The sequence below is a fragment of the Pocillopora verrucosa genome, chromosome 10, assembly GCF_036669915.1.
Source record: "Pocillopora verrucosa isolate sample1 chromosome 10, ASM3666991v2, whole genome shotgun sequence".
Taxonomy (NCBI): domain Eukaryota; kingdom Metazoa; phylum Cnidaria; class Anthozoa; order Scleractinia; family Pocilloporidae; genus Pocillopora; species Pocillopora verrucosa.
In genome coordinates, this window is record NC_089321.1 from 14,663,087 (window position 1) to 14,682,291 (window position 19,205).

The following is a 19,205-nucleotide window of genomic DNA, read 5'->3' on the forward strand; positions in this document are numbered from 1 at the left end:
AAAATGATAACTCAAGACTAGCGAAGTTGTCAAGAGGGTAGTCAGCGTTATTGAAAGACAAGAAAGAAAAAAAATACCCATATTTCTTTTTTTAATTCGAACGGTGTGAGGAGAATTTACATGGTCTCGGATAACCATGACAACCTTCCCCCCCCCCCCCCGAGTTTCCCTGACCGGGCTAGCTTTTCACTTATTTCTTTGAAAGCCTCAACTAAACATTTTCAAGAAAATGTCGAACTCGCCTCGGAAGGTCGAGTTATCCTGCCTCGGCAGGAAGGGTAGCCATGTCAGGGGGGACAACTTCTCATATAAATACTTCGGCTCGTCTGCCCGAGACGGGAAGGCTTAAATTTTGTCTAATATAATAATAATGATAACTATAATGATTTTAATGAAATTAATTTATGATAATGATAATAATAATCATCATCATCATTATTATAATCGGACTTTAAGTAGCGTCTAACCTGCCTAGCTATCACGAGAGAGACCGGTGAAAAGACAGCTTTTGCAGCTGGCAGCCCCCTAAAAACCCTCCGAAACCATATAAAAAGAGCCTATATGTTAAAAAAGCTAGAAAATTTGTTTAACATCGATATCTTATTCACGCTTTTAGCGTCTTAATTCGTATATTTAACGCGCGGATTTCAGACTTGAATGTGGCATTCTAAACTTCCATTCATTGCTATTCTTTTCGATATCTGTGAGAAAATTCTTCCTTTCACCACAAAGTTTTTCACATTAGCTTATTATACGCAGTTAAGCTTTCAAAGCTCAGCCGGAACAATGGAATAATTGTTGGTACGTTTATTTTATTTCCACCAAAATATTTGTCCAAGTAATTGTTTACGCGTTAGGTTTACGAAGATTTCACGGGAAAATCAGACGAGGTATTAAATTCATTTGTCGAAAATCTCTGGAGAAAAACTTGTTTTATGGTGCATCTAATCAGCTCTAATTTGAAAATATTCATCTAACTGCGTTTATTTTACCCATGGATAACAGCTTGCATGTATTAAATGTAGTCTTATAATATTGGAAGATCGAAATGAGTTATTAGCATAAAACAAACAGCTTTAATTTAACTACTTGCTTTTGTGTTTCATCCATCTAGAGGTTGGTCAACATTATACTTTGTTCCTTCATACATTTTATTTGACGAAGCCACCGAAAAGAGCAGGTACTACTTCTAAATCTGCATAATTCGTTTAAGAAAAAAACTCTTCCGCGGATAATAGTTCAATGTCAAAAATTTTGTTGCTTTGAAAAGCGTTTATAAAATCGGTTCTTGATAATTACCGTTCGCCATGCAAATTTTCATAATACAGCCTTGAACAGAACGTCAAAAACTGGATATGATTTATTGAAAAACAAGTGAGAATAACCATTCATTCAGTCGGTAACCATTCAATATGGTTACCGACCTCTGCAGAGAGAAACTGGAAGAATACGAGAGACTTGTTCGTTATCACAGGACTTTTATGTTATCTTATTGCGTCTTAACTTTCGCGTTTTCTTTCATTGCAACTCTTGGAAACCTACTTGTTATCCGTGCTCTGTGGAAAGCGTCGTCATTGCCCGAAACTTTAAGAAAGTTGTTCATAAACCTTGCCGTCTCCGACTTGGCAGTAGGATCAATTGTGCAGTTAATGTTAGGTGCAATTATTGCGATCGTCTTGTACAAGGAAGCAAATGGAAACCACAACCAAACAGTTCACATGCTTTGCCCAGCAACTATAAGTCTCTTTATGTTCCTTATATTAACTATGGTCTCGGCATCGTTCTTCACCATAAGCGCAATTGCTGTAGATAGATTTCTGGCCATCTCTCTCCATCTACGATACCAAGGACTTGTCACTTCAAAGCGGGTATGGATCGTCCTGATGACCGTGTGGTTGATAAGTTTTGTTATTGCAAGTGCATTTATCTCAATACCACGTTATAACCTTGCAGTTGTTGTTGCAGCTCAACTACATGGACTTGCCGTATCTACTGCAATATACATCTATATTTACAAAATTGCAAGATATCACAGGAATCAAATTCAGACCCAGTGCCAATTGCAAAATGACCACGTCGTGAAAGTTCTTCGGGAAAAGAAATCCGCCATCAGCGCGTTGCTTGTCTACATTGTCTTAATGGTTTGCTACGTTCCAAATTTAGCCTGTTCAGTTTTGATGTTAGTTGAAAGATTTAAAATTACATTTCTGGTTGCTAATCGCGCTTCCTTGTTTTTGGTGCTACTAAATTCCTCCCTAAACCCACTCATTTATTGTTGGCGATACCGCGAGCTTCGTGAAATGGTGAGAAAAATGGTTTGTGAAATATTTCGCTTCGGATAGGTACAGAAGGAAGCTTTCAGTCACGTTTAACATCAGGCCCTTTTAAAAAAAAAATTTTGCTATTCAAGTAAAGTAATTAATTCCTCCTACCCTTCAAGTTAACAACTAATACTGTCACATAGCAGCTTTATCACGCCTAATTATATAGTTCTATTTGTTTTGCTAACGATTAGATCTTTAGATTTGACAGTGCAACTGTGCAGCAATACACATTGTTTTTTTTTTCATTGGAAAATTTATTCAAATTTCTCAAAGTATGCTTAAAGTACAAGTTATTCCCAAAAAAGCGCTGTTATATTTAAATTTACTTTTCGTTCGTGTATCCCGCCTACGTCCCCATCAGGGAAGGATAGGTTTAGCTATTGGCAGCTGTTGCGACTTATCTGCGTGAATGAGTTATTTTAGTTGTCATTTCCTTTCAATTATCGAAGACGCTGGTACGATATAATAATATGTGTCTTAAAGAATCAATGAGCTTGAATAATGATTAAAAATACTTTTAGCGATAGTGATAATGCTTGAAGGTGCAGTAATATTCTAGAAACGAGCCATTATATATCTCATTAAGTTTTCTCTCTCACCGAAGCTATCAATATCCATTATATTGAAGGGAACCAAAAATATATTGAAGAGAAGATGAAAAAAGCAATGTACAGATTGTCAAAGATAGGAGGAGAACCACAGGATGCATTAATCTCCTTTAATTTGTAAAGAAATCGTAATGAGATTCTCAAGCGCACCTCAAAGAATTACATTTCTATATACTACAATGACACAATCGCTGATCCTAACCCTTGAATCCGCTTGAAGTCAACAATCAACCTCCAGTGTATTAAGGGGGTTGTTTTCGAAAAAAAACAGTGGTGCTGCGTCATTATGAGGGTATAAAAGGGTAGTTAATTATATTCAACTGAGTTGATAACGTAAATTGGCCACCTTAGAGAGTCTTAAAGCTGACATTTCGAAACCCTTAGCCATTCGCTCTGACGAAGGGCAAACGCTCGAAATGTCAGCTTTAAAACTCTATACGGTGTCCAATTTACGTTATCAACTCAGTTGATAATATTTAATTACACTAGTGTATTACCTTGTCACGTAGCGGCCTTTTTTAAGGTTAATTATGCAGTTTTATTCCTTTTCGCCCATGAGGGCTAGAAGATCTTCGGCGAAACATATTGTTTCTGTTTTAAGAAGTGCTTTGTTTTTTCATTTTTTTAGGTGATTAAAAATTTACTTCAGTACCGGAACTAATATTCACTATAAAGGAACTAATATGCTGGAATAATGTTTAAAGTACTTTTAACGACAGTGACAACGCAGGAAGATGCATGATTATTCTAGAAACGAGCGATCATTTGTTTCATTAGGTTTTCTCTCCCACCAAGACTACTATTTTGTGAAAGGGATCCTAAAACAAGTGAAGGAAAGAGAACAACAAAAAAATTGTCAGGAGAAAGCAATACGTAGAGTGTGAGCAACTATTGCCAGAGATAAAAAATGATGCTTTCTTTTCTTTAACCCTCCATGAATTACGAAGACAGAACTTCTCTTTGGAATATCTCTACAATATCATGCATATATGTGATGAGATTAAGTATGGGTAACAACATGTTTTCGAGTGCAACATGTTGTTAGTAAGCACGAGTAAATTTTTGAAGACAACAAAATTGCACGAATCCTTAGGACGAGTGTAATTTTTAATCCTTGAAAGATTTACAAGCGCTTATTTAAACCAATTGCACGAGAACTCATGTCAATACTTATTAAAAATTTTCATGAAAAAGGCATCTCAGTAAAGTCAAGACAGAAAAAGTTTTGACAGCGCGCGCGTGCTATCTATAATTTGCACTCGTGTTATAACTTGCGTTCTTGTCACAACTTTGCACTTGTTACATGAAAAATGCAATCGTTTTCAGTCTATCAGAAGCGAACAATTTTTTGCTTGTATATTATTAAAAAAATATCAATTAGGGGATTTATTTATTAATCGATCCAACACCAAATTCTCTAAACTAGCATCATAAAAATTTGTATGACAGAGGATTAATGCGGGAAGATATCGTAGAGAAATTCTCTCAAATGTACGGCTCAAAGTTTTGCATTTCTATGTACTACCGTGATACAAATCACAAAGGTTTTAAGAAACATTTTATTGATTTTTATCAAGTTTAGCGAGAATTACGCTGCCAGTCGTCAATTCTGGTGTGGTCTGCTTCTCAAAGCCACAAAAACGACACCGAACACAGTAAAAGCTGTCGCAGCGGCCATTGTAACCACAATCGGCATATTGACTTCAACTGAAATGAAATAGAATTGATGATAGTTTAAAGCTTCTTAACCTCTGTTACAATGGAGACACATAATAGTCTACACATCTTAAAAAGCCTAAGTATATTCTTTTTATCAACAAAAACTTCGTCTTCTGCAGTGCGCGACAGTCTCTTTCATCCTTAATTATCCCTGTTTTTAATCGACTGAACCGTAGTTGTGTTTGTAAGCCCAAAAAAACGGTTAATTTCTATATAATATTCACACTATTCTAATTTGATGGGAAAATTAAAATTAATCATTCAACTTCCTGTTCTTATCAGCTTTTTCTAATTTATGTTCTCCTGGGCGTTAAAGAGTTTTTCTTTCAGAAATCAATAACTTGTACGCAATAACCAATTGTAATCAATAACTTGTAACGCGGATAAACGAGATTTTTTTTTCGATTTTTCATGTGCACACCGAAATAAAGAAGAACGCAATTTATTTATTCGTAATGTAAGCGAGATCCTTGATAACATGGTGATATGTGACAACTGATCGAGGAAAAAAATAATTTATGGCTTTAATCACCACTAATTAATCTATGAACAAGTCAAAATATATCCTTCCTCTAAATGGGAACTATAGCACGTTCATCTTACATCACAAGTTCCTATCTTTATCCAGGTTTTCACCTGCAAACTTAAATCGTTTTGAAGTCAAGATGAGCGAAGGGTTTTTACTCGTTTAACTTCTACTCACCCTCAATCTCCGGTGGGTTTTGCGCCGTCTCGTCATTCGATGGTTCAAATTCTTCCGAAGAGTCATCGATCGTTAGTGGTCCTTGAATTAACGAATAGACTCGTTTTTCTTCGATCCCGCGTCGCTCTCGCCGCGGACTCGGCACGCAACCTCGGGCGCATCTTGACTGAGAATCTGATGCGTCGCAGATCACCACATGGCAGTGAATAAACACGAAGGGATGCTTAACAAATTGGAAGGCTTCCATGCTGAAGCGAGAATAACCTGTGGGAGCGGGATGAAATTGAACGGTATCATCAACGGCGCAACTGCAGAGAGAGGAAATAAAAAAATAAATAAATGTTTTTTACCACAGACAAGGTCACAGAGATAAATTTTATCTCGTTTGACTCTTCTCAGCCTTGCACAGGTCTTTTTCTTAGCTAATGAGAACTAACGAATAAAGGGGGTAAGTTTCTAAAGAAACTTTGGTGCTGCGTCGGTGGGAGAGTATAGCAGGTAATTTAATGTTAAAAACTGAGTTAAAACATAACTTGGCCACCGTAAAGATTTAAAAGGCTGAAGTTTCGAGCGTCAGCCCTTCTTCGGAGCTCTAACGAAGGGCTAGTCTCAAACACGAGCATTTCCCGTTCCTTCACTGCACGAGCCCGTAGGGCGAGTGCAATTCGTAGTCTTTGAAAAATTAACATGTTCCTATTAGCTCCAAATTTCACGAGAAACGATGTTATTACTTATCTATAATTTAAGTGAAAAAGAGCAGCACAGATAGTCAAGACAGACAAAATTTTAACAGCGCGCGCAATTTACAATTTGCACCCGCGCTACATGGAAAATGGACTCGTTTTCAGCCAATCAGAAGCGCGTTATTTTTTCATTTATATCATTAATATATCCATAAATGTTATTAATAAGGAAGGAGTTAAATAAAGTTTGTTGATGCTTTTGTTCGTATCGAGCTCCGTTTGTCTACCTGGAGTTCTGACCGGCTCCTTTGTTTCTCTGTTTGATGGGCTGTCGCTACTTTTCTGGTTTAATTTCTGGGCTGAATAAATAGCAAAGTAGCCTCTCTCTTCACGACAATAAATTGTTGTTACCAAGAGAAGAACAAAAAACAAATCAACTAAAATGCAATCTGTCTCAATTGACTTTTCTTCGTAATCTCATCATTTTTCCATACGATAAAGTAATGGTTTTTTTGAGAGAAGTGAAGAAATTAATCACTTACCCATTAGTTAAAATTTGGAGTCCTACAGCGTGCTTTTCGTCAGGAGTGGGCGTGGCGACACAATTTTCAAACATGATTGACAGCCGCTTATCTTTGCTATCTACTTTCCCTTGTAAATACATTTGCTGGCGAAGTTTGTAAGGTATTGGAAAATCTTTAGGACCGTATGGCTTGATGTATCTAAAAGAGATTGGTGAAATTATTTTAAGAAAAAAACTTTGAATATTTGTGATTTTTCAAGGGTTAAAATTTATTTAGCCCTTGTTCCATATTCACTTTAGATCGATAAAAAGTTTTAGCCACTCGAGACGAGATAATATAAGTGATCGATCATCAAACCACTACAAATCTACACTGATACGCTTATTCTTTCGTACCTTTTACTATGGTAAAATTCCAAAAGCACCGTAAAATTTCCTTTCCCTTTTTCCAAGAAGACTAGTTTTCTGCTCTTTGGTTTGAAACCAACGGCTGCAGCGATTTCACTGTTGGAATAGTAACAGCTAAAGGGGATCTCGATCTGTCTGATGCGTGTGATAATATCTGAGTTTTTCTGGGGAATCTCTAGGACCGTATTGCTGTAAACAATGGCAGATTTGGATGATCTGCGAGAACTCTTGCATCCAGTCAGTGGCGTTTGGAGACTGAAATACATGGGAGTTTCTGTCGCCTTACAGCTCGGATCCAGGAGGCGAAGATGTTCCTTGTCCACTCCTTTGAGTATGGGCTTAGGGATAGTAATGGACATGTCATTTTGACGACAATACACAGTGATTCCTTGAGCTAGAAAAATAATAAATTTTGAAAATTGTAAACAATAATTTTCCAAATGACGGTAAATATAAGAAATTCTAGAACTGTGAACTGCGGTTGAGGAAACGAATATGTAAGCGATCCTCGCAGTTATGAACATTACTTAAGTAGAAATGAAAACAAGGCCTGAAGAAAAAATGCAGGTACAGTGCTCTACCAACTGAGCTAACAAGCCAACTGGAAGCTGGTTATCATTTTGTTTCCAAATAAACCCTCGAAGTGGTGAATGAATGACTGTAAATATATGAAAATTATTTAAGTGAACTTCGGTTGAAGAAACAAATATGTAAGGGATCCTCGCAGTTATGAACACTACTGAAGTAGTGGAGGCCGGATTTTTTTCAGGCCTTATTTTCACTACTACTCAAGCATCGAGTAGTGTTCATAACTGCGAGGATCGCTTAGATATTCGTTTAATAATTTTTCAATCGATTGATGCAAGTAAGCTTGTTTTATACTGGTAGTGCGTACTTTATACTTCACAATCATCTTAACCGATCAGAGGCAAAGTTAATACCATTCGCGACCTGGTCGCTTGCAGTTTACCACGCTTCAGATAATTCAGTTTTTTGTCAACTTTGTCTTCTTTTTTTCAATCCAGTTTCGAGAATAATCCGGGATTCCTTTGGCTTTACTTTACTTCGCTCTGTGATTGGTCCACTCTCTCAACCAATAAGATTCAAAAGTGAAACAAATCACGACTTGCTCGCATGCGTTATCCCGCGCTGTCGGCAGTTTAGTTCTCATTGGCTCCTAAAGCTATTTTAATTTCTTCTGATTGGCCATTATGAGTAGCATGTTTGGTTTTAGTTTTACGATACTCAATCGAAATGCACGTAATTAAGAATATCCTTCTAAGAAAGTGCAAGAAGTCAAACAACCGAAGTTTTTATTTGCAATCTGATCATCCACCACAAATCTTTAATTGTCACCGAGGACATTAATTATATAAAACAACCTTAGCCTCTCAAATCGTGGGAGACAAGTTGAAATCCGAGGTCATTTCAATTGTTCCAACAAGCGCTCAAGACAAAAACAAGACAATATGACGATCATTCCTTCGTTTTTTGTAGCCGCATTGATCAGTTTATGTAGCTGAGCCTGAAATCTAAAGCTAGTACACATGAGCAATAAAAGTTAACGGTTGAATAATTTAACGTGATATTGAACGTAATTTATATCACGAGGAAAGCTATTCTATTTTGTTTTGTTGTTGTTGTAAGATATGATGGGACAAACGATCAGTTGGTTACGCAAATCGAAATGATTAAGAAATAATGGAACTAAGAGTGGTGTTGACTCCTGAAAGTTTGCCCAAGAGATAAAGAAAGTGACTCTTGGTAGTGCTCTTACCATCAGAAGAGTCCTCCAGGAACATTTCATGAGGTAAAGGGTTATCACTTTTTCCAGGGAAATAATCATCTTCAGGTTCTTGCAGTTGCTTAAGCAGGTCAGCAGTATCAATCCGATCTTTTTCTGTTTGTGGGAGACCTTTGCCATTCACGAAGAGAGCGTTGCAAAGCATCAAAACAGTTACGAAATTGAACGTCATGGTCCTCTCTAAAGACGATAAATTTCCAGATTTCTCGTCTCTTTTGAGGGGGTTTGACTCCTTGTTTAATCATTGCGAGGACATCTTATTTTTTCTACAAGGCACAGAAGGGCATTTTCTTGCGACTTTTTATTGTTCAGAAAGGCGTGTTTCATCCAACAGAAAAGGTTTTTTCGCTTTGAAATGACCGAAAACTGCGAAAAATGCTCTTTCTCACAATTGTCTGCATGCGCAATTTCCAGGTGAAACAAAACTATGAGTTCACAGCGTTGGAGAAATAAAAGAATGATGTAATTCCCTCACGAGTAATGAATAGCATGGAAAAGCTAGTAACACAAGGTGATACTGAAAGTGGCGTAAATTTTAACGGTCGACATCCACTGAAATCATTCATGTATCAAAACTTCTTTATTCGTCCTTAATTTTTCAGCGGTTAATTTTCTTATCAAACTAAAGAGATGAAATTATAAAAGAATACGACGCAATTAGCTATGTGATTTTTTATTCTTTTCCATTAGGAAATTGTTTGTTAAAAAAAGTCTGCACAAATTTTTTGCTTGCGTTTGCTGTTTTTTCAGTTCTTAGTTTCGATCAAAATTGTCCACTGTGTAGTTAGAAAAAAGAGAAAAATATGCAATAAATAAATCAAATTCTTTCGGCTTATATCTATTAAAACATTTTTTCGGAATTTGCATTTATGTGGCCGGTAACCCACATACAAGTTTGAGTGAGCGCAACAAAACTCTGTGAAGAGCAGTTGAACTTTGGTGCTGTTAGTTACCAAACAACACTAAGCCCCTCGCAACACTCATATCTCCAGCCATAACACTTTTCGAGTGCTTTTTCTAAGGTGTTACAAAACCTTAAGACTGGTTATAGAGTTGTCGAATACCACCCGCTAAAAAAAAGATTAAGAAGAATAATTTAGACCTAACCTGGTTACAGAGAGGTTTGCCTCAATTACTGCACCTTGGTAGTTTATTTTCGCCCAGTCCTCCTACTCCAGCGGTTTGCCTACGCCAGTTTTATATTAAATGATATAAATTACACAAATGTCCGGCATTGGAAAATAAAGATTTGTATTAGATAATATTGAAAAATTTTATCAAAAATATGTTGAAAGAGAAATAATGGGAAAATGACTAGATGAACGAAGTGTAAATCTATTTGTGCGAAATAACGTCTTTTTTGCTCAAATTTGTGTTTTTCTTAGGCTGAAAGATACGCTTTTCTGGCTCTCTGGTCACGAGTAAATCTATTCTCGTTAAAAGCCCAATTTCCATGTCAGCACTTGTCCTTAAAACACAATAGACAAATCAAGAGAGCTTTTGACGTATGATAAACTATGGTGATTACGAAATTTGCACATCGTAGTAGCGAGACTGTAAAGTAAAGAATGAAACCCTGCACTTGCTTGGCAGGTACAAGGTAAAGAGCGGTCCTTTTTAGCCAAGGTTGTATTATTCCCACGCTTTACCAAGAATTGAATCGTTTTGAGAAAATTCCCCTTCAACTGCCAAAATGCAAACCATGTCATGACGAGCAAATATTACGTCCACCTCAAATGACTTCTGATCAATAGGCGAGGGCGGTTTAAATTAATGTATACCAAGTTTTTGTTACCATCTATTGTAAATTCCAGAATGGAGCTTTAGCTAAGCACACTGTTTATAAAGGGAAAAGAATATTTTCGCAATTTTCTCTCATTCAGGTACGTTCAGTGGCAAACACTTTTATCAGGTTGTCCTATCATTCTGCGTATGCTATCACAGCGAGGTTTACCCCGGCAAGTTGATAAGACTGTCAGGGTACGAAAGAGGCGAGAGTTTCAACTTTCTTTAACTATGCAGGTCTACAGGACCAGTTCAACTTCAGTGAGAAAAAAATGTTCTCTTTCTATTGGACCTACGGAGTTTTCATAATCTGGAATTTGTAAACAAAGAGTTGAACATTTATTATTTGAGATAAAAAGAGCGTTCCTGTGGTTTAATAGTATACTAAAGCGTGCTTCAGTAGATTTAAATGTTAGGATTGGTTTGCAAGTGCGACGCAAAAATATATATTATCGCCCACAGTAAAGAAGTTTGAAGACGAAAAACACCATGGAATAGTTCAACAACAGTTTTTTATTCGGTAAACTGAAGCTTTTACAGGAATTTTCCATTTCTTTTTTGCACTGAAATTGACATAGTTATTTTAACATTCTTCTCCTTGCTGTGAACGCTAAACCGAGCACAGTGAGAGCTGTAAAGGCGGCCAGAGCAGTAAGGATTGGGATGTTCATATCCGCTGAAAAGTCAAAAGAAATTTCACAGTTGTTACTTAAAATTTGACGCACAAAAAACAAAACAAAATAAAACTTAAGCTAAATTGGAGTTGTCATAAAATAAAAGAAAGAAGGTGATCCCACAAAGTAAAACAAATTATGTCGTTCATTTAAATGTCATCACAGTGATAAAAGAAAAATTATGACTCTTCATTTTAATCATTTATTGAGCTAAAGGTTCTTAAATTTGTTGTTGTTGTTATTGGTGTGATCAGTCCGAATCTTGAGCTGATATCTTGGGCTGGTTGTGAGCTCGAATCGAGCTTTTCTTTCATAAATTTAGATCAAAGTGATCATGAAACTTGCCCCGGATAGTACATATTACCCATTTTACAAAAAACGAGAAGCAAGAGGATTTAGTTTGATCTTAATTTCCATCTGTAAGAAAGCTTGTACTACTGCCAACCATCAAATCAGTAAAGATAGTGGTGAGCTTACTCAAATTACCTTCTTTGGCAGGTTTATCATTAGTATTCTTTTCATCTTCTTGTTCATAAGCATTCTGGTAGTCTAGTGTTATTGGTCCTTGTGCCAGCGAATACTCCTTTTGTTCTCCAAGCTCGCGTCTCACTCGGTCACCCGATTCACATCCTCGGGCACACCTCGAATTAAGGTCAGATGCGTTGCAGATAACCACGTGACAGTGTATAAAAACGAAGGGCTGCTTGACGAACTGAAAGGCTTCGAGGCTGAAACGAGATTTGCCTACTGGGGAGGGAAGCTGTTGGACTGTATCGTCGACAGCACAGCTGCAAGATGAAAAAAAAAGATAAATTATTAAAGTAACCAGGTGCACGTACCTTGGACCTATTTTCCATTTGTGGGAAATGTCAATGTCGATGTTATGTAAAATTGACAAAAGAGTTTCTAGGACAAAAAAAAGAGAGAGATACTGATGTAACAGGCTTACCCATCAGAAATGATATCATGTTTTGTGGCATCATTCTCGTTAGCAGTGGGCGTGGCAAAACACTTTTTAAGCAAAATTGATAACTTTTTATCTTTGCTGTCGACTCTTCCTTGTACGAACATACTTTGGCGGAGTTTCAAAGATATAGGAAAATCATCGGATTCGTACGCTGTGGTGAATCTGCAAAAAAAAAGATAAATAAAATCATACATGTAGAAGCTTTTTTTGCTTAAACTCAATAACTTGTCGATAAATAGACGAATTCTATTTTGCATTTTTATATTTTATAAGGAAAGCTTAAATACAGAAAAAATCCCTTGGGTCATTTTTCTTTGTCAATGTGCTGATCGAACAAGAAATACAAGTTGAAGTTTGGTCTTTTTATTGCCATGAACGAATTACGGTATTTAAAGATCTCTAGAACCTGGTATTAAAATCATCGTTTGCAACGATTTTCAGCATAGAACACAATCTAAGTGTTGCAAATTTTAAGAGCGATTAACGCGTGAACGCCGTACATTCAATAATCTGCATATTTCATTAAAAAAAATTGGACAAGAACCAATAGAAGAGGAATGAAAGCAGGTAAATGGAGTTGATAACTGCTCAAATGTTGATAACCTTTACTCCGCACACTAAGTGATCTTAGCCACCACCTCAAGAAATAAGCAGATGTTCAAACAAAACTACAGGGTTGCAGTTATTCTCCCGCAGTTAGAGTAGTTAAATCTCATTGGCTCCTCGTTATTAGTTATTTTAAGGGAGTTAAGAAACTGGTAAGGACCTTTAACATTACCCTTGACTGTGAAATATCTCCAAGACAACTGTAAATTTTCCCTTCCCTTTTTCCATGAAGACCAGTTTTCTGTTATTTGGTTTTAATCCAACAGCCGTAGCCAATCTGCTGTTGGAATAATAGCAACTGAATGGGATCTCAATCTCTCTGACGCGCGTGATGAGATCAGATTTTTTCAGTGGAATCTCCAGGACCTTGTTACTGTACACGATGGCGGCCTTGGTGTGCCTTCTTTTAGTGCCACAGCCAGTCAGCGGTGTTTTGAGACCAAAATGCGTTTTAGTCTCTGTTGCTCCACACTTCGGGTCCAGGAGGCGAAGATGTTCCTTGTCCATTCCTTTGAGTATGGGCTTGGGGATACTAATGGACATGTCATTTTGACGACAATCCACAGTGACTCCTTGAGCTAGAAAAAGGATAAACTGTGTTAGTTGTAAACAATTTTTCAATCCATTGCCGCAAGCAAGCTTGGTTTATACTGGTTTTATTTCATTCTTTGCTACCATCTTAACCGATCAGAGGCAAAATTAATACCATTTGCGACCTGGTCCCTTGCAGTTTACCACGCTTCAGATAATTTACTTGTTTTTACTTTGCCTTCTTTAGTAGTGGTGCGACATATGGTTTTGCAGACATTGGACGGTAACTCCTCGGGCTTTCAGAAATAAACGAGATGAATTTTTGTCATTATATGGACTTTTATGATAACTTCAAAGAGTTAGGAATAAATACAAAGGCACAAACCTTATTTTCTGTTAACTTTGATAGCAAGGGAATATCTTTTTCGAAACACATTTTCCGAAATAATTTCTTTTGAAAGAATTAGTTTTTTTTATTCCCATTGAGTTTGAGAAAGCCGAAAAACAGTTAAATCTATTTCAAATGAAATATAGTTTTTAGACATACTCGTCTTATCGTATTTCTATGCTTTGAATTGGATTTTTAAGTTCTTTCCGGGCTTTTCCGGCTGCAATTTACCTTCACAAGTATGTTTATCATCAGCTAATGACAGCTCTGCATCAGGACAAAGACATTCATAACTTCCATCTGTATTGCTGCAATCGTGTGAGCATCCGCCATTGTTGTTTGCACATTCGTCGACATCTGTAACAACAGTTCAGCTAAAATGAATATTACGCGCGCTGTACGCAAACAGTGTCCAGATGTCGTTTGGTGACAATTTTTCGTTTTAACTTTATCTTGAAATCAGTTGGGGGATCTCGCTTAACAGAAAAACGATACAGGTCAACAAAACAGAGGAAAAACCACAAAAATACCCCATTTTATTCAAATATGTCATATTTAAGAACTATACTTGACATTCATCTAAGGATCTTTCACGTGGCCTTCACATAAGGACACGATTATATGGTACTGACAACCACCTCATTCAAATGAATAGAACATGTGAAAGATGATATTTATCTTCAAGCACCTTGCTTACCTTTATTGCAAGTTTTTCCGGTGGTGCCCGCCGGGCATTTACAAGTGAAATCATTCCCAGAGATCGGCAGACATTTCGCTCCTCTCTTGCAGGGATTGGGGATACACGGGATGATTGGGGGAACTAAAGAAAATTTTCAACCAACACGAGATACATAACGTAAACAGGCAATTTCAAATGTCTTTTTCTTATCTCTTACTTCATCAAGAAAGTCTCCGTGCTATGTAACTTAGACGCAAATACAAGAGGAAACTGTAAAATGCTTTACAACGGCTAAGCGAAGAAGACAGATGTGCGAAGTAGATTGATAAAAAAATAATAATAAAGAAATAAATGGTCTTGAAAAGCGAACAATTATGTCAGTCATTTTTTGTATCTTGTTGACAAATATACTAACCACCAGACGATTCGTCTTCTATGAATGTTTTTCCATGAAGAAAATCACTGCTTTGTCCCATTTCAGTTGCAGTAGGACCATCGAGGGACTCCACGTAACCATTAACAAGGTTGGTACAGCCGAAAACCAACGTTATTACTGCAACAACCCTCATGTTTCAAAACGCACAGCCTCAGAACTCGAGTAGCTTCAAATCATGGCCATTTTATATACAGAGAAAACATTTTTTTCTCTCAACTTTTCATTGGTTCATAGGGATATCGTCATCAAAAGAGCCAAGCACGTCTGTTTGTTTTTTGGTTTTTTTTTTAGTAAACTAACAGGTTGTCAAAGGAATAAAGTCGTCAAACTGTACATCGGCCGCCTGAAAAATTTTCCCCATAGGACGTTATTGTCCTAGTTGTTAGTGAAATGGTGGAATGAACGACAACAGGGATGATGTAACTTTTTCTTTGTCTGGTTCATTAGCCCCGACAGTTGACCAATTAGAACACTGTTATAACATATTTGTCCACAATGCGTGCTAAGATATGCTGTTGTCATTTTTTTCCGATTTTCATACAGCCAATATGAAAGTTTGTAAAAATAAGAGAGTTTCCGAAGCTGTTGTTTATGATTACAATGTAGTTGACTTCTTTCAACTAAGAGTTGCATAATTTGAAAAGAAAGTTACGTAATTAGTGTCAACTCCTTCTCAAAAAAGAAATTTATCGTTAACAAATGAATTAAAATGTGCATGATGCTCACAAAAATGAATTTAGATTAATCAACGGCTTTTTACTTACACTAGTACGTTGGTATGCGTTCTTTTATTTCACATCATTTTCCCTTCTGATGCTAATGATTATCTTTTGTGATCAAATATGTACTGTTGTCTTTCGCGAATTGTCAAATAAGCAGACTGCAATTTGCGATCCTTCGCCGATTTAAATAAAAAACACCCTATTTAGTTGAGCGTCAACTGATTGCCTTTAAGTCTAACCGAAATTCGTGGAACTCTCATATACTTTTTTTGCTCTTTACCGGAGGACATAGACTGCATTGTACAGCTCCGTCCTTTCGCCTTCTATCATGTCAATCTCGGGTGTTTCCTTGTTGATAACTTTGGCGTTTACCTTGAGTCAATCGCCCACCAGTGGAAAAGGTAAGGGCATGAACTTTTGGGAATTCATGTTCAGTATGTTTCCTAAGATAAGAAACAAGATGGATTTTAAGATGTTAAATTCCTTTTTCCATGTCTCTCTGACAGCATCAATTTTTGAAATGTAAAGCTATCACGGTATTTTGTAAACTGAAAGCTGAAACGAGGAAGAAAGTATGGGAGATCTGCTAAAAAATGCTTGTGTACGACTATCCGTTGCATATAGTTTCGTTTAACATTTTAAGTGTTCAGCTTTAATAATTTTCAGAGTTGAACTTTGTATCTTCACTTAAGTTTTTCTAAACTTCAAAACATTCTACACTTTTATCTTGTATTACTCTATCATACCTAAGCAAACTACTGTACTCCCAATGCATTTCGGTGAAACAGCTTGCGACACATCGGTAGGAAAATTGAAGAAATCCAACGCAATTAATGCTGTGTTGTCCTACTCTGCAGATGTCAATGAGTGCAACGTAAAAAATGGCGGATGTTCTCACAAGTGTACTAACACTAAAGGTAGCTATATCTGCTCCTGCCCAGACCCCGAGCTGACACTGGCGCCAGATGGTCGCAATTGTGTTGGTAAGCAGTCAAATGACATCATTTTGAGCTTGAAATTATTACAATTGACGCAAGATGGAATTCACTTTTAATAGAAATGCATTATTTCCCTATATGACGGTTTCTATAATTAACTCAATTATTGTTCGTTTCTCTCAGCTTCCGGTGTTTCTGTTAAGTGCGGCCAAAATGACATGTCAATCACATTACCAAAGATCCTCCTCCTCGGTTTGAACCGTGAACATGTCACTCTCCGAGACGTCAAATGCGTTGCCAAGGAAACCAAAACCCACTTCACCCTTAATACTGCATTAACCGGTTGTGGAACAACCGCAAGATTCGGTAAGGGTGCCGTGGTCTACAGCAACACTGTCATGGAGATTCCCGTCAAAAATGACGCCATTATAACGAGAGTTCGCGAGATTGAGATTCCTTTCAGCTGCTACTATAAAAATACTGAAGCTGCAACCGCCGTTGGAGTCCAAGCTGATACCAAGAAACTGGTGTTTGACGAAGATGGAAAAGGAAAATTTACGGTTGCCCTGGATCTGTTTTCAGACCAACAGTAAGTCAATGCCATGGTATTTTTACTCTATAATGGAAAATTGAATTTTCGTCAACTTAAACCGGATCTAATGAGTATATCGATGGATTTCTTTTCCTCCTGATAATCCACTGATAATTAAGAAAATTCGTTTCCAACTGTATGGATTCATGGCAACTAGTATAATTATTTTCATGAGATCATACATCGCTGACTGGTCGGTGTTTTCGTCGATTGTTTTCATAGTTAACATAGCCAGGTAAATTTTAATTCAGAGGAGTTATTTCAAAGATGACCTGGTGATATTTTTGTTACTGCACGGCCCTTACTACATGAAATTGAACTAAGAACTTCTTAGAGTATCAATCCTTTTTTTCATCATTTTATTATTTTTGGAGAGAAGTTAAAAAAGTAGTCTAGGCTATTACCAATATTCAACATTTTTCGCCTATGACATTACCAGACCAACTGACTGACTCGTGATGACAGGGCAAGCTGGTGTTATCAACTGAGTTAATAACGTAAATTGGCCACCGTTAGACGTTTAAAGCGTTAGAGCGCTGTCATTCGCTCTGACGAAGAACTAACGCTCAAAGCGGTGGTCAATTTACGTTATTAACTAATTTGATAATGCTAAATTACCCTGTTACACTCTCCCACCGACGCAGAATCACAGTTGCTAAGAGACTTACCACCTTGACTCCTGACAAGTTTGATACTTACACATTCATCATAATTAGCATCAAATATGTGATTCTCTTTTTTATCCACCAGGTTTAAGTCAGGCTATACTGAAAAAGACTACCCAGTGCAAGTCAAACTAAGGCAAGATCTGTACTTCGAGGCATCTGTGAAATCCAAGGACAAGACTTTGTCAGTGTTGGGCGAAAACTGTGTCGCCACTCCCACGCAAGATAGTAAACACGGTACATCATATCCTCTCATTACCAACGGGTTAGTTATGCTTTTATTACACTTGAGTGAAAATCTTGAATTTCTCACCGCAACTGGGTTTTCAGAGATGGAAAAAACCTTGGGTTTTATAAGGAGAGTAGGAAATAATGTAAAGGAAAAAATAGCTGCACTTTTCTACAGTACCAGGTGCTTTGGCTTATTCACTTATTCTGATACACAAGTTCTTGTATTCTTTAATTTAAGCACTGATGCATATTTCTAAGCAGTGGTAAACGTTTCTTTTGTTATCCTCAGGTGCCCTGTGGATGAAACTACCAGTGTCATGAAGTCATCTCCTGTAGGCACCTTCCGATTCACCACAGAAAGCTTTAAATTCATTGCCAAACACCCATTCCTCTTTGTCCATTGCCAAATAAGGGTTTGTGACTCAAAAGATCCAAAGTCGAGATGCGCTCAAGGATGCCTTCGAGGAGATAGGAGAAGGCGTGACGTCACCACTGATGACAAAATATACTCGCTGGCCCAGGGACCACTAACATTTTATGCTGATGAAGAAGACGCTGGATCAACTCTTAGTGGTAAAGAATAATACCGGATTAACTAGCTACAATGTTTTTACCGTGAAAAAGTTCTTGAAGCAGTTTCCCTCGCACTTGGCTCCCTCACTGACAGCCGTTTCATGCAATCGACTGAGTCATTCATTGTCCTTCCTACCCACATACACATGGAGTTTAACCGATATTACCAAAAATATGTATATATATCAAAAAAAGATCCCATTATGCTTTGATGAATTCTGACGCTGACAAATAAGAGAGCAGTGACACACAAACATAAAATAATCCATCCTAAAGCTTTGGCAATCTAGGAACCTTTATTGAAACACCCTATCAAAGGATGTAACGAAATTTATGTTGTTTGCTGTTGTCAAAAAGAAAGATCTATAGATCACAACGTAACTTGTTGAATGTCTGCTTGTAGGTGTAACCGTCCCAGCAGTGGTTTCCATGTCAACAATTTCTGTGTTCTGCCTTGTGGGAATCATTTGGATGTCACGCAAGAAGTCCAGTCAAGCCGCGGGTTACTTTCCTCTTAGTGTGTCGCCAGAAGATTAGGAGGCGTGAATACAATAACTGGACCACTTTGACTTGTCTTAGCTGAAGAGCTATGTTCAATAATCATTGATAATAGAATATAATAAAACTTGTGTACGAGAGACACTGT

General features: G+C 37.2%; 4 protein-coding genes across 4 annotated transcripts in view; 2 read left to right on the forward strand and 2 right to left on the reverse strand.

The window, feature by feature from the left end:
- Positions 1 to 1,243: 1,243 nt before the first annotated feature.
- Positions 1,244 to 2,708, forward strand: LOC131773019 (melanocortin receptor 4-like). The gene has a single exon (XM_059088987.2). It carries the CDS (start codon positions 1,413 to 1,415, stop codon positions 2,340 to 2,342), a length of 930 nt encoding a protein of 309 aa, XP_058944970.2. The 5' UTR covers positions 1,244 to 1,412; the 3' UTR covers positions 2,343 to 2,708.
- Positions 2,709 to 4,525: 1,817 nt separating this feature from the next.
- On the reverse strand, positions 4,526 to 8,972 carry LOC131773032 (ZP domain-containing protein-like). Its single transcript, XM_059088997.2, has 5 exons — positions 8,746 to 8,972; positions 6,957 to 7,362; positions 6,580 to 6,759; positions 5,355 to 5,662; positions 4,526 to 4,639 (listed from the first exon to the last, which is right to left on the reverse strand). Exons 1-5 carry the CDS (start codon positions 8,942 to 8,944, stop codon positions 4,536 to 4,538), a joined length of 1,197 nt encoding a protein of 398 aa, XP_058944980.2. The 5' UTR covers positions 8,945 to 8,972; the 3' UTR covers positions 4,526 to 4,535.
- A 2,091-nt stretch (positions 8,973 to 11,063) lies between these two features.
- On the reverse strand, positions 11,064 to 14,975 carry LOC131773033 (oncoprotein-induced transcript 3 protein-like). The gene is made up of 7 exons (XM_059088998.2): positions 14,818 to 14,975; positions 14,421 to 14,543; positions 13,955 to 14,080; positions 12,977 to 13,382; positions 12,181 to 12,360; positions 11,718 to 12,019; positions 11,064 to 11,233 (listed from the first exon to the last, which is right to left on the reverse strand). Exons 1-7 carry the CDS (start codon positions 14,969 to 14,971, stop codon positions 11,136 to 11,138), a joined length of 1,389 nt encoding a protein of 462 aa, XP_058944981.2. The 5' UTR covers positions 14,972 to 14,975; the 3' UTR covers positions 11,064 to 11,135.
- An 823-nt stretch (positions 14,976 to 15,798) lies between these two features.
- LOC131773034 (oncoprotein-induced transcript 3 protein-like) overlaps positions 15,799 to 19,205 on the forward strand; it is a 3,426-nt gene continuing 19 nt past the window's right edge. Inside the window, exons 1-6 of the mRNA XM_059088999.2 lie at positions 15,799 to 15,961; positions 16,418 to 16,543; positions 16,682 to 17,087; positions 17,841 to 18,020; positions 18,276 to 18,559; positions 18,963 to 19,205. The exon at positions 18,963 to 19,205 is cut by the window's right edge and continues 19 nt beyond it. Of these exons, the coding sequence (XP_058944982.2) occupies positions 15,889 to 15,961; positions 16,418 to 16,543; positions 16,682 to 17,087; positions 17,841 to 18,020; positions 18,276 to 18,559; positions 18,963 to 19,096 (1,203 nt within the window). The 5' untranslated portion in view covers positions 15,799 to 15,888 and the 3' untranslated portion in view covers positions 19,097 to 19,205. The remainder of the gene's footprint in view (positions 15,962 to 16,417; positions 16,544 to 16,681; positions 17,088 to 17,840; positions 18,021 to 18,275; positions 18,560 to 18,962) is intronic.

What these genes read in the sequence shown, in the direction of transcription:
- LOC131773019 (XM_059088987.2), top strand. Translation starts at nt 1,413, where the DNA reads ATGGTTACCGACCTCTGCAGAGAGAAACTGGAAGAATACGAGAGACTT.
- LOC131773032 (XM_059088997.2), bottom strand. Translation starts at nt 8,944, where the DNA reads ATGACGTTCAATTTCGTAACTGTTTTGATGCTTTGCAACGCTCTCTTC. An exon ending in CTCCAAATTTTAACTAATGG is followed by an intron (nt 5,663 to 6,579) that starts GTAAGTGATTAA and finishes CTCTCTCTGCAG; the next exon opens with TTGCGCCGTTGATGATACCG. An exon ending in AAACCCACCGGAGATTGAGG is followed by an intron (nt 4,640 to 5,354) that starts GTGAGTAGAAGT and finishes ATTTCATTTCAG; the next exon opens with TTGAAGTCAATATGCCGATT.
- LOC131773033 (XM_059088998.2), bottom strand. Translation starts at nt 14,971, where the DNA reads ATGAGGGTTGTTGCAGTAATAACGTTGGTTTTCGGCTGTACCAACCTT. An exon ending in AGAAGACGAATCGTCTGGTG is followed by an intron (nt 14,544 to 14,817) that starts GTTAGTATATTT and finishes AATTTTCTTTAG; the next exon opens with TTCCCCCAATCATCCCGTGT. An exon ending in CATGATATCATTTCTGATGG is followed by an intron (nt 12,020 to 12,180) that starts GTAAGCCTGTTA and finishes TTCATCTTGCAG; the next exon opens with CTGTGCTGTCGACGATACAG.